We start from the raw sequence: 22,947 nt of genomic DNA on the forward strand, positions 1-22,947 counted from the left end.
TTTTAATGATTCTGAATCCATCGCAAGTATTATTTTGCATGAAAAAAAACATTCCTTGGGCTAGTTTTGTGAAGGAATGTTTTTCATGAAAAACAAATTGCAATGGATTCAGAATATCAGATTTTTGGGGGTATATCTTTCCTTTATAGTATAGTGTATCTAGGCCATGGCGCGCACATACACACTCACCCACATCCTGTGCTTATAGTTTCGATATTGCTCACACAGTAAGAGGTTTGATAAAAAAAAAAAAAGGTCTCACCCACAGCCCATTTGAGCTCATTTAGCATGTCTGTCTGTCTGTCTGTGTACACTGGCTGGCTGTCTCTTTGTCTGTCTGTCTGTCTGTCTGCCTGTCTGTCTAAAACTATGCCTAAACCTAACCCCAATACCGTTGGACTATAATGGGACGTCGGACTATCGAGATTTTGCAGAGACACTGCCTCTGCAGTTACCGGCGATGCCGTGTCTGACACCACGGTGCCGGAGAATGCACTCGCTCCTTCCATTCAACACCCTACACTACAATAGTTTAGCCTTTGTTTTGTTACATTCAACACCCCACACTACATTTACCACACTGACACTACTGGTTCCACTCAACACACTCCATTCCATTCTTTATGTCTGAGGTCATTTATGTTGTAAATAAACCTATTATTTTATACACTTTTAAACCAGCCGTCTGCCTTCCTCTCCTCCTTTTTGAGCGGTGGTCACAACGCTCCTATACGTGGCCGTGTGTGTGGGTCTGTCTGTCTGTCTGTCTGCGTGTCTGTCTGTATGTAGCCTCAAGTCTGAAGTACCTTTTCTGACCACACATGTTAAGGGAGGGGCGCTGTTCTTCAGCCTCAGGCCAGGCACACTCACATTCACACACACACACGCACGCACGCGCACACACACACACACACACACACACACACACACACACACACACACACACACACACACACACACACACACACACACACACACACACACACACACACACACACACACACACACACACACACACACAGCTTCCACCGCTCAGTTCACACGAGTGTGATTTTGTTAAGGCCTACGAGTCAGGTTGTACAAACGTCCATCCTGCAGAGAAGTCTGTCTGTACAGAGAGGACTCTTTTCCAGGCCTGCTGTGTGGGTAAACAACATGGCCCTTCGAAAGCGTTTACACCGGTGGTATCTAACTTCAAATGGTGTAAAATAAATCAGTTATGTCCTATATAATAGTATTATTAAGTCATTTAGCTAGGGATGCCATGAAATCATGAATGATGTATTATCATATTTTACTTTGGATGTTTAGATTGTCTTTTTCTTGGGTTGTTGTTTAATGCAATTATTCCTGAGTTTAATTGTTGCAATGCAAATCTAATCCACACTCTGGTAAGGACTGGCATATATGGGGGAAAAAACAAACAAAAAAAACAGAGGGGGAGTGGAAGAGAAGAGGAGACTTGTGGATACTGGATAGCACTGTTATGTAGTTCTCAATTGGGTATCCAACAGGATGTGGAAAACAAGAGGGTAGGCCTTCCAGCAGTTCCCAGATTGAGTATTTCTGTCAGTTAATCATGACGTTCTATGGCACGTTTCCCTTCCTTGCTGACATCAATCATGTCCATTACACAACACAATACACATGCATGCAAAGTTACTCGCCAATTCTACTGTTCTTTATGAACTCATTTTTGCTAAATTAAGTTTTCCGTGCAGTTTTCCTACGGTAGGCTACTTGGCATCGGTTTCATCCGAGCTGGGAACCACATGTAAACAAGTGTGGGAGGAGCGTTCAAGTGTGAGTGGCACCTATAGGAGCGAGGGCAAATGCACGCACACAGCAATGCAGTGGACTGGCAGCCTGACACATGCACTATCTAGGCCACGCAGCACACGCCTTCGGTCTGGCACAGACAAGAAAACAACAGTGTTCGTGAGAAACAAGTCCGACCATCAAACCCCTTCCTCTGCACACATACACAGAAAACCACTAACACACACCACCTCTACACACACACACACACACACACACACACACACACACACACACACACACACACACACACACACACACACACACACACACACACACACACACACACACACACACACACACACACACACACACACACACACACGACCGGGTCATGGGTCAGTAGTAGACTCAGTAGGAGACTCCAGCGGACATCAAAGTATTGAGAATAAAGAAGAAATAAATCTTCATGAATTCCAGGTTTCATGGGGTGTGTAATGGATAGAAAATAAGTCATTTATTGGGTGAACTGCTCCTTTAATGGACCACAATGTAAACAGGTCCTAGTGTTTGTTAGACAGGTCAGTCATCTATGACATGCAGGGTCCAGGGGTGCCTCAGAATACTTTGATGATATTTGGAATTCATCAATATCACTTCAGTTCAACCACTTAGACCCTCTCGAGTAGACTTATTATTTGCAATGTACTTGATGCGTTCTTTATCACTATACAACAAATCTCTTTGCCAACAATAGCCGATACGTTGTGAGCTTGTAGATCTGCTATTTTTGGCGATTGTTCACCCCACAATAGGGACACTGGGGTTAAATTGGTTAAACATTATTTTCAATCTGTCCTGACTCCTATAATGGAAACAGCTACTTCTCAAGACACATATTTTAGGGGACAATATTTACATATTAACATAGCATAATATGAAATAAAGTTAAGGTTCTATATTGCAATTTGGCTCCTCAAGTTATTCTCCAGACAGGGATTCGAGTACAGACACCTTTTCTTTTAAGTCCAATTAAGTCAGATTCTTTTTGACACATTTTTAATTTAATTTATTTTTAAGTATATCTTCATGCCAATAATATTTTACTTGAGTAAAACCCACTTTAAATATTGAATTGTGATACTTCAACCACTGGTAGTGGTACCATTACTTTAAAGAGTTTAAAGAACCCCCATAACTCTCATATTCATCCTGTCAATAAATTCATATTCAAAAGAACTGTTGTCTATGTGAGTTTTACTGATTATTATTACATGTGCCAGGCTGGACTACCAAAGTTCTCACTCTCAATCAATACATGAGATCAATACATGTTTATCTTATCTCATGTCACTCAAGATATTTCAAAGTTTCACAAAGACCACGCGTTGCGAGCTGGTAGATCGGCTACAAATAGCCGAAGTATATAATGAGGTTAAAGTGGTTCAACTCACGCACGCACGCACGCACGCACACACACACACACACACACACACACACAGCTCGCCTCTTCATTGAATATTAAAAACAGGTTTACAAAGATAGTCCAACCATCAAATGACAGTGCTTAATGCAAATAATCCACAGCAAGCACGAACAACAGTTCAACCATTATTTATTCCCATAGCATACTAGTGTAGTTGTACACATCCATCTATTTTGATAAAGAAAAGAAAAAAATAATAATAATGGTATGTATGCACCAGAGCCTTAGAATGGAGAGTTGTGCCACCTACGTTCACTTCATGGGGCGAGTCCAATGGCGGCTCGGGAGGAGCTTCTATAGTGACAAATCTCAGAACCGGAAGTCTGCTAAATGAATGAGAGCAGCTGCTCAAAACATCATTTTCTAACAACTGTGACGTTTATAAAAATAATCGATTCAGACAAATGAAAGAAAACATATCACAGGTTATTTCCTGATATCTTATTTTCTGATTTGCAAACAATTTAATTTAACTGATGTCTCACGATAACAGAGTACATGGCTTTCATTGCCTTACTTTAACCTGCCACTTGGAGGTGCTATTGTGCATGTTAACAACATTATGACGATGCAGTGATTAGCGTCGGCGACAAGGCCAACTGCCCAACTTTAATAATCTTAAACCATGTTATTTCACATCGTTTTTTGGCAATAGTATAACGTAAATATTACAGAGACTTGAGTTGTCACTGTAAAATACTTTAAAACAGTTCTCATGTTGTGTATTTACCTAAAAAATGCCGATATTCGCGACGCTTCTATTGAAACCAATGTTATTTAAATCGCCCGCTTGTCACTTTAGAGCTGAATCATGGGTCACGTGACCAGTTCATTTTCTGACCCCTCGGTGGCACCACTCTCTCATTTCAAGTCACTCTGTTATGCACTATACATAATAATAATAGTTAAATCATACAGTAGAATATAATGCACAATATACTAATGCCCCAAAGGATCCTGTATCTTAAAATTATGCCATGTGCATTTATACAACATACTGTATATCCATATTATGCAATTATACAATATGCATAGGCCTACCAATACACATTTGGGGAAGACAGGCAGCCAAAAAAACTTGTCAATTACATCTAAATAACAAGTACTGTACCTAGAGAAAAGTACACTCTAAAAGTTAAATGAGCACTCCAGATTTGATGTCCTAAACGTCAAGACAGTTCAGATTTCCAAGGCTTTGAAGCGTACATTAAGGAGGTCTGTAGACGACCAGTTGAAACTGCAAGACTTGACGATCCTCACCAACTGAGAACAGACCAAAGAAAAACAGAATTGCTGACTGCTGCAATTTCCAAAGCATGAATCATGCAAGACACAATGGGTACTCTCCTGATTGGCTGAAAGAATGTGCGTGCGTGTGTGCGTGCGAGAGAGGGGGGGAGGAAACGTGTGTAACTTTACAATGGCAGTTTCATTGGAGCAATGTTTTTGGGTGATCAGCATTGCTTCTTGCATTAGACCCCTTCCAATATTTCCAGTACATTCATCGAGTAAATAAAACTTAATTCATGAAATTGGAGGTAGAGGGTAGCACAGGTCTGCCAGTACCCAAATCCCAGAGAGCCAAACAGAGAACCGAGCCGGTTCAGTTCCAAAATATTGACTTGTCCCTTGGGGCAGGGTCGGGTAGGGTCCAATTGCCGCGGGTCTCGTTCGGGGCGTTATGAAATGCATCACCCACAAGCAGGGCTTAATTAATGCCGCAGCTTGACGGAGCTCGGCTCCGGAACCTGCCTCTTGCACTTCGGTACCTGTAAAGTGCGCTCCCCTATTTGTAGAAGGCGCTCCAGTACATCAGATGCGTCTACAGTCTACATAATGTTAAAGGGCCATGAAACACAAAATCACTTTTTCTAAAAATATATATTATATCAATGAGTCACTTGTGATGGGGGGCAATGATATGGTTCATTTTGTCCATATGCTTGTGGATTCAGAGCTTTCTGCTGTCTCTGTAGCTATTTCTGTGTTCTTCCAGTTTCAGGGTAGAAAATAAATATTTCGCGCCACTCATTAAATATTTTCTCACTGTGTACCATTAGTTCGGCGTGACGTGGCTTATCTAGTTAATATTAATGTTTGTTTTATATAGATTTGTATCAATGGGGGGCGTGGTTTCACTGTAGGCTGCTTACAGCCAGAGAGCAGAGCAGGGACTCCGTCAACAGACCGCTCACAAAATACACTGTTGTGCCTGCGGCTGCTGTCTCGACCGTGGTCCGTGGGGCAGGGCTGTTGCTGTTCAACTCAGTGGTGGAAAGTAACACTTGTTACATGTTGGAAGTATATTAATACTGCGATGTAGAAACACTCTGTTACAAGTAAACATCCAGGATTCAAAATGTACTCGTAAATGTAAAAAATAGCCGATCTACAAGCTCACAATGCGCCGCGAAAGCGGCTATTTTTCGTGCATGTGGACATGGCGTTTAGTGTGTGTGCGTGCGCGCACTGTCACCACACACACACACAAACACGTGTCACACGCACGCACACACACACTACACAGTCACTAAATAGCCGACAGTGTAGCATCCATTGCATCAGCCTCCGGCTGTCCCCACGGATAATCCACTCCACACACAGAGCACGCAGCACGGCTGGAAAACGTTAAAAAATCACACCCGTGTGAACTGAGCGGTGGTTTAACCCCCCCCCCCCCCTGTGTGTGTGTGTGTGTGTGTGTGTGTGTGTGTGTGTGTGTGTGTGTGTGTGTGCGTGTGTGTGCCTGGTCTGGCCTGGCCTGAAAACAGTGCCCCTCCCTTAACATGTGTGGTCAGAAAAGGTACTACACCACAGGCTTGAGGCTACATACGGACGCACCCACCCACCCACATACACACACGTACCTCTACACACACGGCCACGTATAGGAGCGGCGTGACCACCGCTCAAAAACCATGGATAAAAGCTCAGACAGCACATTTTTCCTGGTTATAGAACATGGAGTTGCCGAATCTTTATACTTTTTACACCTCCAATGGCTGGTTTTAAATTTGTTTCCGAAATGCAAATGCAACAAGTGCGGACACGCCTACATTTCAGATTTCTTTTCATGTTTTGAAATCCCATAAAACGAATTAAGAGGCAGGGTTTCATGCTCCTTTAAGTGGCGTGCCGCGCCGTGGCATGAGGGCCAGGGTATGGATAGCCCCGTAAGTGTAAAATGTGGTTCACTAGAGGTTTGCGGGCCTTCGGCCCGCTCACATCTAGTTAAAAAAAAAAAAAAAAAGTTTTGAAAAAAATAAGAAATAAAACGTATTGGTGATGTGTGCGTCTCTCTCTGTGCATTTCCCCCCCCCCAAAGTGTGCGTCTCTCTCTGTGAAGTCCGTTGACTGTGGACTGCCCTGTGCCCTGTGCCTATGCTCGAGTGTGGGCGTGTCTCAAAGTCCGTTGACTGTGGACTGCCCTGTGTCCTGTGTCCGTTGACTGTGGGCTGCCCTGTGTCCTGTGCCCTGTGCCAAAGTGGGCTGCGGCCTTAAGCCAATTGTAAATATAAGATTGGGAGGTAAATGGGAGACACTTTATTCTGAAGGTAAAACCGGAAGAGGTAGAAGTAGTTGCCGCTGGTTACTTGTCGCATAGGCATAGCATTATACGTTGGCACGGATGCTTTGAAACCCTATCAGTCCCGCGCGGTTTAAGTTGTGTTACTTGTGTGCATGAATGAACGGTCAAAACAAGCTGTATTATTAGTTAGAATACGTTCGAGACACTTTCAAAGAGGGAGCTTGTGAGCAAAGTTGGCTAGCTGTCCAACCACTAATTAATAATGCACACGCATTTGAAGATGAAAACATCCAACAAAAAACAACACATATACCCGTGCGTGCCAGGGTCAGGTGACCCTGGTGCGTCTTAAAAGAATATCCACGTCACAAGTGAGGTTGGGTCATTGATTCCCTTACTTACATATTAAATATGTAAGGGTGGAGTGATGGTCTCGATACGATAGAGAACACTGTCATACTGCAACAGTTGCAGATGAAACACAACGTTAAGGTGGACACTGGACATGTTAAAAGTTATACTTGAATGGAATATATATCTACGAGGAGGCTACATATTCGCAAATGCTTTGTCAACTCCAAAAAGATGATGTTCTGACTCCTGGCTATACCCTTTGTTTGTTTTTGAGAAGGAAATGTGTTCTCAAACGCAACAGATATTGAGCAATCATTATTACGCACACCAATGTGCAAATAGTAATGTGGAAAATTAAAGCTATACCATGTAACTTTTTTTATAAAACAAATCTTAAAATTGTCCTAACTGTTAAATCGCTAAAGTTTTAGAACCCCCACTCCGTTAATTTCAGCTTCTAAAGCCTTCTCTTTATATGTTTTCTATGAGCCGTGAGGGGGGGAAAATTTCGCGGCAAAATGACGTCATCTGCATCATCATACGTTGTGTATACGTTGGCCAATCATATCGCGGATCATAAACACATGGTACACTACCGGCCAATCACAGGCGTATCTGCAGTATCTTCAGGAAATAGCTTGCTTCTTCAGCTTTGTTTACACTGGTCTAGAAGTCTAGCATGTAACTCCCCAACCGCTGCTCGTAGATGGACACGAGAGACCTCTATGCGTCTCGGCGAGGCGAGGCGGACCCGGTGGTCTGAAGGCCCGGTCCGCGGCGAAAAAAGGCCGAAAAAAGCAGACGCGACCGCGGTTTGCTATACTGCTACAGACCACTAGTTGAGCAACTTACACAGTATAGCTTTAAATAAATTAAAATTATGTGTATTTGTGCAAGATGGCCCAAACATTTATGTATTGATAATTATGTTCAATCCAAAATATAATGCTTAGGCTGTGTTAGACTCAGCAGGTCAGCAACGTTATGAAGTGAATGAAAGGATGATGCATTAATGAGAAATCATATAGCATGCACACAATGCACACATTGTAATGTAGCTACCGGTAAATCATCTATTTGTGTAAGTCACGATGGCTTGCCACCGTGCCCGTCATTACCGCGTGTAGTAGGGGTGCTGTTGGTTTTGGGGATACGTGGGAACAGAACAGGCTGTAGTTGGTAAACAAGAAACCTGCCATGATGGCGCGGCTCTGATTTGTCTCCACAATGTCCACAGCGTGTGGAGAGTTTTTGTAAAAAATAAACTGTAGAAACCTGATAAAAACACTTTTTTTTTTTTTTTGCGTATGTGCATGAGGTGCCTATTATAGAGCGGTGGCACCTATTCATTTATAAGCACTGCCCGCCAGGACCTGAGGGGACTCGAGCTTAAAAATAATACTGTATATATATATATATATATATATATATATATATATATATATATATATATATATTAGGGCTGGGATGCGATTAAAACAAATTATCAAATTAATTACAGGCTTTGTAATTAATTAATCACAATTAATCGCAATTTAATCGCATATTTGACCCGAGAAGCATTTTATTTCAAGTAAAACACATTTTGTTTTATGATGAATCAACGAGTGAGTTTTTTAAATCAAAATTTCGCATCCACTGGGCCAAGCAAAGCGCTCTGATCGGCTACTTCTCCCTTTGCGTTGTCTCTTCGTTTGGAGCATCGCTATGATCGGTATTCCCGAAACTGAAGGTTCTGTGGTGCAAAAACTAAGTGCGATTAAAATGCGTTAATTCTTTTAATCGCGTTAATTTTCTGTAATTAATTAATCGCAATTAATCAGTTAAAGTCCCAGCCCTAATATATATATATATATATATATATATATATATATATATATGTATGTATAAATCACTTCAACTTTAAAATATAGATTATTTTTAATGAGACATGCATTGTAATTACGCTCCCAAATCCATATTATCGTCTGTTTTCTCATAATGAGTCCTGCAGCCAAGCGCTGCACTGCTGCTAAAGTTGAACATCATTGAGGTTTTTTAGCGAGGTGAAATGCAAACAAAAGAGGGAGCAGCTGAGCAGTAGGAGGTGGAACCTTTCTGTGTGCGTGGCCCAGAGGCGTGCCATGGACTGTGTGGAGTCGTGGACACTGACTGGACAGTGACACTGGACTGGTTTGTGTTTGTTGTGGATATCACGGTGATTGTTGAGCTGGGGACTAAGCTGAGAATTGCATCCACTGTCCTGCATGACGCACGCACGCAACCCCCTGCTCTAGCTCTCGCCTCTCGGAGAGGCTGGTGAGGTGCACTCTGTCTACGACCAGTCTCAAAATAATGGTGAAAAATAAGCATAATATAGCACTGGTCACAGTTGGGGGCTTCAAGGTCTAAACACGGCCAGATCGGGTCCATTTTCCCCGGCACCATTTTATGGTCGGATCCAATCGAATTCGGCTCTGTTTCGGATCGGATCCAATCACTCTCTGTGCCATTTCGGGCCGGGGTTAGTAAATCTTTTTTTTTCTTCTCGGGGCCATTCTGTTTGGTCCAAATATCATCGGTTTAGGCTCGGCTCCCATTTTTTGGACCTGTGCTACCCTCTAATTGGAGGCAGACACCCCCAATGCATTTGTGCCCTGCATTTTAGACCATGTGCCATAGATTGTCTAAATAGGGCCCTCAGAGTGAATAAATTACTATTGACAGGATGGAATACAAATGATGGACCTTTTACAAAAAAAATAAAAAAATAAATCACCCAATCTGCTACATCTTATACGTAAACCTGTGATGTGACAATACAATGTTACAGTATGTGCCCTGTAAATACCTTGTTCTCCAGTGGCATAACCAGGATTCCTCCTACTTTAAGCAGGTTTATCATGTACATCTTGTACTGCCTCTTCACACCGGCACCTACGTACACCCTGTCATACTGGCACCACTGGCACCCAAGCTTCAGACAGTTACCCAACGTAAAGTAAGGCCTGCTAAACCTATACATTCCCAAGCAAACACACGCACGCACACACGCACGCACGCACACACGCACACACACACACACACACACACACACACACACACACACACACACACACACACGTTTTAACAGAATATTATCAAATGCATAATAAGCATAGCAGTGACAGGTGTTACATGGTTTGGCTACTTAGCTCCCTATAAAATTACACAATAAAATTGTTATTTAATTTTAAGAGCCATGCAGATATATAATGTGTTATAAGTGTTTTTCATGCTAGTATTTATTTATTTAAAAAAGGGCCAACACACACACACACACACACACACACACACACACACACACACACACACACACACACACACACACACACACACACACACACACACACACACGTGTGTGTATGTATGTACTGTATGTGTATATATATATATATATTAGGGCTTTCACCGACTAGTCGACTAGTTGACTAGTCGACTAGTATAACCACTAGTCGATCTTGTAGGTACTAGTCGAAAAGTCGAAAAAAAATAATTAAAAAAAAATATTTTCTTTTTTTTTTCTTTTTTTATGAAGACCTAGCAAACTCATTTCAATTCGATTATAGTTGTTTTATGTCTAACAACCATTACAAACGGAATATTATTATCCAGTCACACATACACCTTGCTGCATCTCCCCACCGAGGGGTTAATATTCCCAAAGACAGTGGAGTGGAGTTCACCCAGAGTTCACCTAAAGTGCTCCGTGTCGCGTCTGCACACAGCAGTGAGTTGTGAGACTAGTCCTACAGTCAGAATATAGTTGTTTAACAGTATAACATCGTAGCGCGATCATAGCAGCAAGTGAGGACAGGCCAGTTCTTGCTACAACGAACAGACCGACAGACGTTCCGCACGTTCGTTTGATTAGAAGTAATTAAAAGACAGAGGAGTGTTTGTGTTGTGTAGCGAGCTAGCCAGCTAGCCTGGCTAGCCGACCATGGAAATGGATATATGTCCTTTGTTTACGAGAGACAGCAGCTATTGGTGAGTAAGCATGGCTTTCTATTACTGTAGCAGCTCAAATGGATGTGGCGATTGTGAAATGCTGGTCTTGTTGTTGCACTGACTTGCACACGTGGGGTTTGTGTGTGAGTATCCGTTGTCATGGTAACTTGGCTGCTGTGAAAGCCGTGCCACAGCGCTCTTTATTATGACATAATATGTTAACGACTAGTCGACTACCAGTGGCTTCAACTAGTCGATCTGTAAAAAATGCTTGAAGTGAAAGCCCTAATATATATATATATATATATATATATATATATATATATCGTCTGTCTATATATATATATGAAATAACCTGATACCTGTTCAAGGTGTAGGTGTCACAATTATTGACGAAGATGTTCACTTTGTTTATTGCAAAATCAACCATGTCAGGATACAGCTCAACTCCACAGTTTAGACCAAATGGACCTGCATAAGAGAGAAGAGAAAAACTAGAAAAAGTGCTCCTCCAAGCACAGTTATAGGTAAAAACACAAATTGGCCTGTTTTAGTGCCATAATGTTAAAGTGGCATTTCTACTTCGGACTCGTGGAAATGTGGTTGCAAAATGTCACGGGAATCACCCTCTGTGTTCATGTTTTGAGACATTTTGGAAGCCAATCGCAGTCCATCAGATTGGAATATGAAAAATCTGAAAGACCGTTTCATTTAATGAAGACGGTTTTCCATATGCACGGCCCCACTCCACTCCACCCCACACCACACATTTGTGTCGGGTTTTCCACCACAAGGAACTGGGTATAGTGGTGTGAAAGTGGTACAAAACGGGATACTAATAAGGCTCCACTCTAGAGTGGGTCCGGGCTGGGCCAAGTGAGGCCAAATCAGTGACGTATACACGCTGCTGATACTGATTGGTCGGAGTCTCACGGCTGAGCTGTGTCTTTCAACACAACAGATTTTAGTTTGCGGTCACGGCTGCAAATCAAATATAAAAGCAAAGCCTGGATGTTTTATATATCTGTTTATAAAGAGGTCGATTAGGCAGAATTGTGTTCCCCAGCCCTGCAGTTGAGATTCCAAGAAGCACCAAGAACATATTAACCAACACAAACAGTGGACATAGGCTATATCTATCGTCACGAGTCGCAATAATCAACGGCCAATGCGTCAGCCATCCGTTATTTTATATAGATCTCAGTGAGATCTGTTTGTATTTGTAACTGCATGTGTTGAATGGGGAAACGAATCTACAGTACATGTACTGTAGCTGCGCTAGCATACATGCTAGCACAACTAGCCTCTACATTGTAGCTTACTTCTTTGTGTAGTTTGACCGATAAAGTTATTATTTGACCATGACCATCCCGACGTTAGCTATACCACCAAAATGTGGAAAGCCTTACCGAAGGCCATAAAGGAGTGTGGATCCCTAGCATCCTTTAAAATTGCCCTGGAAAACCACTTACAGGCAGCAGCTGTTTGCAACTGGTAAAGAAAACAATCCTAGCCCAGCCCTACCCTCCCCTGCCCCTTCTTTGTATATACTTTCTGTTTCTGTTTGTTTAAACTTACTGTTTTCTTTTTTGTTTCTTTAATTTTATTTTATTTACATATCTACTGCATAGTACTGTGTTCTATTCGTCTGTCATTCAATGTTATATGAGATACTTTAATGGTTTCCAGTGGAAATAAGCTTAGTCTTTTCATGGATCTCCTTTTAGTAGGTACCAGTGAACTGTACCAGTGAACTGTACCTTTTCCTATGCAAACTTCTAATAAAGTCTTCAATCAATCAATCAATCAATCAATCGCTATAGTTGTAAAGACTCGATGAAGACCTGTGTGAGTGTTGTGTAGTGTAGTGTCGGGCTAAAAACTGGTATGGAAAACCGTCTAGATACCGCTTGCCGATTTGCGTGATTTTTGGACAAGATCTGTTTTGCACAAATCAATCTCCTGCTGGCGTTATAACAGACCCATGTGAAAGATTTGGGACAGAGGTCTCTATGACAAACACACACACACACACACACACACACACACACACACACACACACACACACACACACACACACACACACACACACACACACACACACACACACACACACACACACACACGTGCGCTTGCACAGATGGACAGGGTGCAAAACGTAGTGTCAACAATCAACAGTGATAGCACAGGTAGGCACGGAAGGCAAGAGGTGTACACACTCAGCCTCAACCGCCTGCAGCATATCAACCTCCCTCCTCCTCCTCAGTCTCTTCCTCTGCCATCTAAATTGTAAAGGTATTATTCTGTGGATGAATCTATTATATATTTAACTTATATTTTTAACTTAACTTATGAATATAAAAATGTATATTCAGATTATTTGTAAAAATCCGGTCACACACCGTTGTACTATAAAAACACAACTCTTAGTCAGGTCCACTATGTATTTTGTTGGATTTTTTTGGAAATGAATAAAACTATACATTTCTGGAATCTTCAGAGCATGGGGAATTCAAAATCTTTTTTGCCATTTGCACGTGCAAAGCCGCCATTTTAGACGTTCAAAATGGCCGACATAAAATACATAATTTGTGCCATCTTGGCTTCTAGACAACCTAGAAACCTAATTAAACATGCCAATCCTATGTTTTCTGGGTCAAGGAATTGACTGAGTAAATGATGGGTGTAAAATTATCCGGACCTCACCCCCTCTGGGGGTTATCTATTTTTGGACCTCCCAGAACAGTACGTGTCAATATGTCAATATGTTTTTTTGTAGGTTTTAAAACATCCTGAGTTCATTCATTCGAATTTTAAAGCAGCCAGAATAACCTTTCTGACTTTTGGTTGGGGTCTTTCCTCACCTGGGACCCCCAGACAGACCCCTGAGCCTATCTCAGTAATCGCTCTGTTCCTGCTCCAGAACAATGAATTAGATCATAATTGAAGCATAAAAGTTGTTGTAGCTGGGCTCTGAAAACAGAAATGAGTAAGCAAAATATCCATTATAAAATATATATGTTATATGTTTTTATAACTTGAAAAATAGTTTTTTGTATCGTCCCTGTAAGAAGAAAATTTGCAATTTGTGAATTGCGAGTGTGGTTGCCCGACTGGCCCCGAGGAAAACGCAGGGACCCGAGAAAGACGTTGGGACGAATACCGTTGGCGGCCGTGCGACACGTGCTGATCGGATCCTGTGTTTGTGATACAGTATATGGATAAGATTCTTGTTTTTAAGATAAAGGCTCCTCCCGCAAATTTCGTGAGCCAATTACATTGTTACGTCACTCCTGAGCTCCTCCCAAAAAACATGTTTTGGCATGAAATGAAATGGTTATATTTTGCGGATTTGTGGCGCCCCTATGGGTCAAATAATATAAGAATATATTCGATATTCTGGCCAATTTCTAAGACCAATATTCAAATGTATTTTCGGAGGAATGTTGACAGCCTTAGCGTCTAGTGTGTGTGCGTGCGTGCGTGCGTGCGTGCGTGCGTGCGTGCGTGCGCGTGCGTGTGTGTGTCATACAAAATGTGTCCCTGGCATAACTTTGACAGTGTCTGACAGTTCGCGCTCAAACTTGTGTGTGTCTCATTTGACCCTGGGCTGTGCAGAGCCTCATGGCATTTTGGAACAACCAACAGTTTCCAATAATGAAAGAATCAGAGAAAGAGGCAGAAATTGTTTGTGTTCGGGAGATTGTATGCATCAGCTTCCCTGATGGGGAACATCTAACAAAAAAAAAACAAAAAAAAACGCTGGTGTCACGGATTGGCGGAGTGTCAATAAGCCATTATAAATCTCTGATTGATCCTGACCCCACGGTGGAGCCAAAACGAATATCTCTTCTCTTCTCTTCTCTTCTATTCTATTATATTCTATTATATTCTATTATATTATATTATATTCTATAGAAGGATGGTCTGGGTGAAACACTCACCCAGTATGAGGCCGACCATGGTGCTGAAGTAGCCAGTCCCGCTGCCCAGGTTGAGGAAGGAGAGGCCAGGACGGAGATCCAAAGCTTCCATCGCCTCAGTGTAGATGTTGGGAGCTGACAGGTGGATGTGACCATACTGCATGGGTTGCATCATGTAGGCGCTGCCCCTGAAGTCGTTCACACAATAGTCAGCCCTGTCGACATTCCTAAATGCCTGCTCCACCAGCTCAGAGCGGATGTATCCCTTCTCCTTCAGGTTGTCAATCATCTTGTTATTCTCTTCCCCCGCAACCCCGCAATGACAATGAAATGAAGGAGGAGAAGGAAAGAAAGAAGAAAATAAGCAAATAAGTAAATCGCGGCTCGGCCGGGAATGGGGTGCTATAACTATTATTTTCCGATCTGCGTTACCATGGCGACGTAATTCACAAAAAACTACACCATTGACTTTCAATAGGGGAGAACTGAAAAAATAAATAAATAAAACAGAAACTTTGGTGTCACATTACTCTGACATACTTCTGCCTAGCAACGTGATTTAAACTTTAAAATGCTCACACGACTTTGGACTTTTTCCGGCCAATAGGGGCGAGCTGTAATTGCTTAAGCTAATGCTAAAAATGCTAACGCTAATACTAAACATGCTATTGTTAATGCTAAAAATGCTAATGCTAATATTAACTGTATTACTGCCAGATGTTATTATTTATTCATTGGATCTGGTGCCAGCAAAGCAGCCTACCTTTGCGACATTAGAGAAAAATAACTATTATTATTATTATTTTTTTATTATTTTAAATTATTTTATTATATGTACTTTGGTCATACTAGCAGCAGAGGGCAGCCTCATGCAAGAATTAATGTGAAATGGGCCGCTGCAGCTTCCATACATTCAGGGCGCAGAGTCGCATCAGAGCAATAGAACGACAGCTAGCAACCAAGAAGTGAATTTGGACATTATTGATGTTTACGTGAGGTGGAGATTTCAAAGCAGGATTACAGGAGATGCTTATACTGTACACACCCGCGCGACCCCTCATCAGTTTACAGACATCAAAACAAGGTACAAAAGAACGAGCCAAAGAACGTACTATTGGCAACGCGCCGCCGGGAAAAATGGGGCGAACGGGAACGTCCAAAGCGGTAAAAGAGTTAAAATGCTAATGCTAAAAATGTTAATGCTAAAATGCTAATGCAAAAAAATGCTAATGCTAAAAATGCTAATTTTAAAGCTAATGCAAAAAATTCCAATGCTTATGCTAATGTTAATGCTAAAAATGCTAACACCAACTGCCACACAAGGTTGCACACACTTAGCGAGCTGCAGGCACACTTAAAATGGGGGAATCTTAGATTATGTCATATAAGAACTGTGTTCCAAAAGTAAACAAATCATCTGGGCATTTCTGTCAGGTGGGTGGCTCTGCATCATTCATTCATACCGGTATGTAATATACCGGTAGATAGTATACTGTACATATCTGTATCCATTCATACAGTGAGTAGGCGATGGATGTACAGTATGTACATATTTACTAGTGATATAACCAAGTCAGATCAAGTACAGATAGCTACAGGGTTTTTAATCTTACTTGTATCTCTCTAGTGTACTTGTTTGTATGTTTACACTATACTTGCACAGCACCTGCATTTCCTATGGGGACAATAAAGGCCTACCATTCTTCCTTCTTGCCTGTCTACCTACATTATACTGCCTACCTACCTACCGTAAATGCTCTAATAATATCCTATATTTAATAAAGAACCGGACCTGCTTTAATTTCCGGGTGCGCAATTGAATTAAGTAATTAAGAGCCGACGCTCCAATAAGAGCCTCCTTTTTCCTCTTTTTTTTACGTTACGTATCATTCAGGAGTACCTTTCTCCACTCTGTCTGACTGTCACTCACATCCCAAGCCAGCTGTTACGGTGATTTACCGTACACTGTCTACAAACTGCGCAGCGATATTTGGACGCCGCTCATTTCACGTTCCGTTTGGCAAAGACGGATGACTTTGGCAACTTACCGGGGCGCGTGCGTGTGCGTAGTCCTCGCGAACATCGGCGTGGATGACGGCCGCACATGAGATCTTTAGCGTGGAAGTTTAATCCAAACAGTAAATGAAGCTCAATGAATGGGAAATGTAGTGTTTTTTTATTCCCCAGCAGTATGCTGTGTGGACTGTATTCTATTCTGATACACATTATGAGGAGCTGATTTTCAGTATGAATTGGTTAATGCAATACAATACAGCAGAATGTTATCTCTGTATGAGCCTTTCTATGATGATTTTCCAATAAAAACGCTTTTCTTTATAAATAACCTAATATATAATATATAATATTTATATTTTTTTCCAAAAATACGGTATCTAATAAAAAAATCTGATCTGAATCATTCTGATATTTTTGAGAAATAGGAATAAAAGCCTTGTCTCTTATACGGTCCTGCTTCCAACAAGAGCCTGGTGCCCGCTACTCTTGAGACAAATAATAGCCCGGGTTCCTATAAGAGAATTTACGGTAGGCTATTTCTGGATAAGAAATGAATGAAAAATAAAGCTGACGGAAACACTACATTTCCGGGTTTGAAATCACTGTTCCCTTGCAGCTGCATTCATGGGAAATGCAGTCATTGGGTTTTATTTGACCGATTTCTAGCATTTAATTATGTTGCTCTTTGGGTAAATGTGTACATTTCCACCTTTAGTCGATGCTTCATATCCATATGTTGTTTATATGGATGAATATGGATAAACAACATATGTTTGTTTAATTTTGGAACACAGTTCTTGAGGCGATCTAAGATTCCCTTATGGGGAGTTCAACACAAAAAATAACAATGGGAACCTGGGGGATAAAAATTTAGAACACACCACTGAACTTCTCCTTTACAGCAGCCCGCCTCTGATCTTCCAACCGCTGTGCGTGTTCCTCTTCAGCTTTTTTCGTTTTCTTCTGCCACTCCTGAAATAACACATTATTATACACTTTCAAAATTATTATACACATTCTAAACAGGGATAAGGATGCTGAAGATGGAACCGCCAGGCAAGAGGTATCGCCCACACATCACAGACACCATTATGATCGTCATCTCACTTGACGCCGAAAAGGCATTTGATAGGATAGAGTGGCCTTATTTATTCGGGACTCTTGATAAATTCGGATTAGGTGACACCTTTATAAAAGGGTAAGACTTCTCTACCACTCTCCAAGTGCTAGTGTGGTGGTTAATGGGACACGTTCACCAGCTTTTAAACTGGCCAGATCAACCAGGCAGGGAGATCCGCTTTCATCGCTCTAGTCTTGTTTGCGATCGCCATCGAACCCTTAGCAGAGGCGATAAGAAGCAATATAGACATATCCGGTATTCAAGTGGGAAAACATAAGCTTAAAATCGTTTTATTTGCAGATGACATTTTATTATTTATTTCCAGCCCAGAGACCTCTATCCCGGCCATTTTGTCAGTAATTGACTCTTTTGGTCCTGAATCAGGATACAAGGTTAATCTGAATCTGTAGCAATGCCAGTAGGTGGCACCACTGATCCACCCAATATTACAACTTTTCCTTTTAAGTGGTCTACAGCAGGTTTTACCTATCTAGGGATAATGGTCTCCCCAAATATACAGGATCTGTTTAAATTGAATTTTATCACAGTGTTGCGAAAAGTAAAAGCTGACTTGGATAGATGGCTTCATCTTCCTATATCATGGCTAGGTAGAGTTAATCTTATAAAAATGAACATCCTACCACGTTTATTATACCCTATACAAATGCTTCCACTGTGGATAACTAGAAAGGTAGCTAAGAGCCTAGAAAGTCATCTTTCCAAATTCATTTGGCATGGTCAAAAACCCAGACTTAAGTTTAAGACACTACAGCTTCCTGAAGAGAGAGGTGGATTAGCACTCCCTAACATTCTAAACTTTAACCTGGCCTGTCATGCACAGACCATCCATGAATGGGTAAAAGATTATATCAGTGGAACATGTAACCATATAGATGCGTGGTGCTGTTCACCTGCAACCCTGTTGAGTCTACTGACTGACAGTACAAAGTCGTTACCAGCATTAAAAAATCTTTTATCTTTAATACAGTAAGGGCCTGGAGGGAAATCTCATTTTACAATCATTTATATGCTTTTTTTTCAAATACGTCACTTCATACAAACTGAAATGGTGTTCCCCCCTGGTGGGTTGGTTAGAAGTCTGCTAGATGAATGTCTCATTCAGTTTTCACAGCCTAAAGGCGTTGGGCTCTATTATGATAGTAAAAAAAAAGGCAAAGAAGTTAAGGCATAAGGCATAAGACCTGGATCATAATAGAGCCCATAATCTCATATTTCTGTCAGTTCATGGATATCTGGAATAAGCATAACATAGATAATGTAATATCAAGCTGGGAGAAGGATCTGAAAACTAAATATGAAATAGCCGACTGGAAGGCGAGCATTCTTTCCTGTAGTAAAGCATTTTGCTGTAACAGACTTAAGGAAACTCAATACAAAATTCTACATAGACAACACAGGACACCATACATTTTAAACAAGTTTGACCCCACAAGATCTCCAGTATGCTCTAAATGCAAAGATAAAACTGGTACATGTATGCACTGCTTTTGGGACTGTCCCGCAATTTTCAAATTCTGGTACTCAATTTCCAAAGAGATAAACAATATTTTTAAATGTAATATCAAGATGAAACCAGGTTTATTTCTTCTTAGCTTTCCAGATCGGCCCTTATCCCTGAACCTGAACTCATCTAATGTTATGGTTCTCCAAAAATTGTTAGTTCTGGCCAGGAAATGCATTCTGTTTAATTGGATTATGGATAAACCACCAACAGTGGCACAGTGGTACCGGGATATATATAATATCTTACCTATGGAGAGAATTGAGTGCTAGGTCTAAAGGCAATGAGAACTTCTTTACCAAAATATGGAAACCTCTACTTGATCACTTACCATCTGACACGGTTGCCCCTCTCCCGACAGATAGTGATTAAAATGACATGTCTGACAACCTACCGGTATGTTGGCTGGGGCAGTGATCCACTGCCACACCAATAGAGGGAAAACTAGGCATGTCTGTGGACTGTTGTAGCTGATGTGACCCCTTCCTTTCTCTATGTGACCTCCTTTTTGCTTTGTAATTTTAGTATTTGTATTTGCGACCGAAGGTCGCATATACTCTGAAGAATCGTGTCGCTTGAGTGTCCTTCCTTCCTTCCGTATCCTTGTGACCGTCCTTCCGTATCCTCTGTGATGTCAGTGTGATGTCAGCGAGTTGTGACATCACTTCCTGTACAGGGCGGCTACACGAAATGTGGATAACACTATATATGGAGATAGTCCAGTCCATCATGTCATATGGGACTACCGTCATAGAAAGTAGCCATTGTTAGGCCAGAGTCATTGGCTGTCTAAACATGGAGATGTGGATAACACTATATATGGAGATAGTCTAGTCCAATATGTCATATGGGACTACCGTCATAGACAGTAGCCATTGTTAATCCGGAGTCAATGGCTGACTGTCTGTACAGGAAGTGATGTCACATGACATACTTTTTATGCCCATATATGAGTCCTAACATGGAGATGTGGATAACACTATATATGGAGATAGTCTAGTCCAATATGTCATATGGAACTACCGTCATAGACACAGCCATTGACTCCGGCCTAACAATGGCTACTGTCTATGACGGTAGTCCCATTATGACATGATGGACTGGACTATCTCCATATATAGTGTTCTCCACATTTCCAGGTTTAGGCCCCATCGCTCACACCCTCGGTGGGGTTGGCGATAGGGCCTTTCTGTGTGGAGTTTGCATGTTCTCCCCGTGTCTCCTAGGGTTGATACCCTCACAAAAACATGAACAAACTCCCCCCAGAATGATAACAACTAGAATCGTCAGAGAAACACTGTGGTTGGCCAGATAGTCAAGAATTGGCTCGCATGTCACCCTGAGGTGTCACCCTGAGGTGTCTTACTAGAAGGTCGCATATACTCTGAAGAATCGTGTCGCTTGAGTGTCCTTCCTTCCTTCCTTCCGTATCCTCGTGACCGTCCTTCCGTATCCTCTGTGATGTCAGTGTGATGTCAGCGAGTTGTGACATCACTTCCTGTACAGGGCGGCTACACGAAATGTGGATAACACTATATATGGAGATAGTCCAGTCCATCATGTCATATGGGACTACCGTCATAGAAAGTAGCCATTGTTAGGCCGGAGTCATTGGCTGTCTAAACATGGAGATGTGGATAACACTATATATGGAGATAGTCTAGTCCAATATGTCATATGCGACTACCGTCATAGACAGTAGCCATTGTTAATCCGGAGTCAATGGCTGACTGTCTGTACAGGAAGTGATGTCACATGACATACTTTTTATGCCCATATATGAGTCCTAACATGGAGATGTGGATAACACTATATATGGAGATAGTCTAGTCCAATATGTCATATGGAACTACCGTCATAGACACAGCCATTGACTCCGGCCTAACAATGGCTACTGTCTATGACGGTAGTCCCATTATGACATGATGGACTGGACTATCTCCATATATAGTGTTCTCCACATTTCCATGTTTAGGCCCCATCGCTCACACCCTCGGTGGGGTTGGCGATAGGGCCTTTCTGTGTGGAGTTTGCATGTTCTCCCCGTGTCTCCTAGGGTTGATACCCTCACAAAAACATGAACAAACTCCCCCCAGAATGATAACAACTAGAATCGTCAGAGAAACACTGTGGTTGGCCAGATAGTCAAGAATTGGCGCGACCTCGCCCTTTAGGGCGAGGTCGCATGTCACCCTGAGGTGTCTTACTAGTATATATATATATATTTATTTCATGTATATTCTGTTGCATTTGTTTTATGTTGTGTAAGTTCTTGTCTTGTGTAGGTGGTGTTTGTTATAAAAGGGAAAAAACTAGGGACACGGGGATTCAATTATATTGAAATTCCAAAACAATGATATGATACATGTAACCTGTTGTACCCAAATAAATAAAAGACACCATATGAAAACCATACTTTTTTTTCTCTTTTGTAGGTGAAATCTCGATATTTTGATGTCCCATTAGTCTGACTAAGGGTTAGTTTAGGGTTAGGTTTTAGGGTTAGGTTTAGGCATAGTAGCATTCATCAGGTTGACATTCACCAGGTTAGCATTCACCAGCGTCGGACGAATGTGACGTCGAACTATCAAACGTCTTAATAACGCTACGCTCCCTTTTGTGTAACCCATTTTCCTCCTGGTGTCAATTATCTAAAGTAATTCTGTGCGCTACACTCCCTCTGTCAACCTGGGGAGACAACGGACTGAACTCATGCTTCCTTCTATGGATGAGGAGTCCAAGTTGCTTCTTTTCACCTGACAGGGGGGAGTTTCCCGGGTTGGACAGGTGCCCTGGCTGGCCAGGGGGAGGCAGTATAGAGACCAGGATTACTGCATTTTTTCGTGAGGGAGAACATGCAAACTCCACACAGAATGGCCCTTTTGCCAACCCCACCTAGGGTATGGGCACTGATGACACAGAGGAGGGAACATGCCCCCAACGCCTACAGCGTCCCCAGCAGGAATCCTATTGATATCACTTACAATCTGCTGCCTTTTAAGTTGCTCTAGGAGCTGTCTGATTTTCTCCTCTTGGGTTCTCTTCAGGTCAGCCTCCCGCAGCTGCGAGGCATGGAGTTCTGCCGCGGCGATTCGTGCCTGTCTCTCCAAATGCTCTCTTTTTTCTTTTGCCTCTGTATTCAATAGACAAAGATAATTGGTCATGTTATATATTATCAGAATAAGCTTTGTGATAAAAGAGTGACTTTGAGTGTTGTTTCACTGTACAGTGTATAGTCAATTTCGATTGTGTAAATGTGCTTTATAAAT

General features: G+C 41.8%; 1 protein-coding gene across 1 annotated transcript in view; it reads right to left on the reverse strand.

Annotated features, from left to right (window-relative positions):
* Positions 1 to 17,906: 17,906 nt before the first annotated feature.
* LOC308303813 (guanylate-binding protein 1-like) overlaps positions 17,907 to 22,947 on the reverse strand; it is a gene marked incomplete at both ends in the record, with an annotated part of 38,952 nt that continues 33,911 nt past the window's right edge. The window contains one exon of the mRNA XM_080748312.1: positions 17,907 to 18,008. Within this exon, the coding sequence (XP_080604438.1) occupies positions 17,907 to 18,008 (102 nt within the window). The remainder of the gene's footprint in view (positions 18,009 to 22,947) is intronic.

The sequence above is a fragment of the Nannobrachium achirus genome (genome assembly GCF_963921795.1).
Source record: "Nannobrachium achirus genome assembly, chromosome: 18".
NCBI classification, from domain to species: domain Eukaryota; kingdom Metazoa; phylum Chordata; class Actinopteri; order Myctophiformes; family Myctophidae; genus Nannobrachium; species Nannobrachium achirus.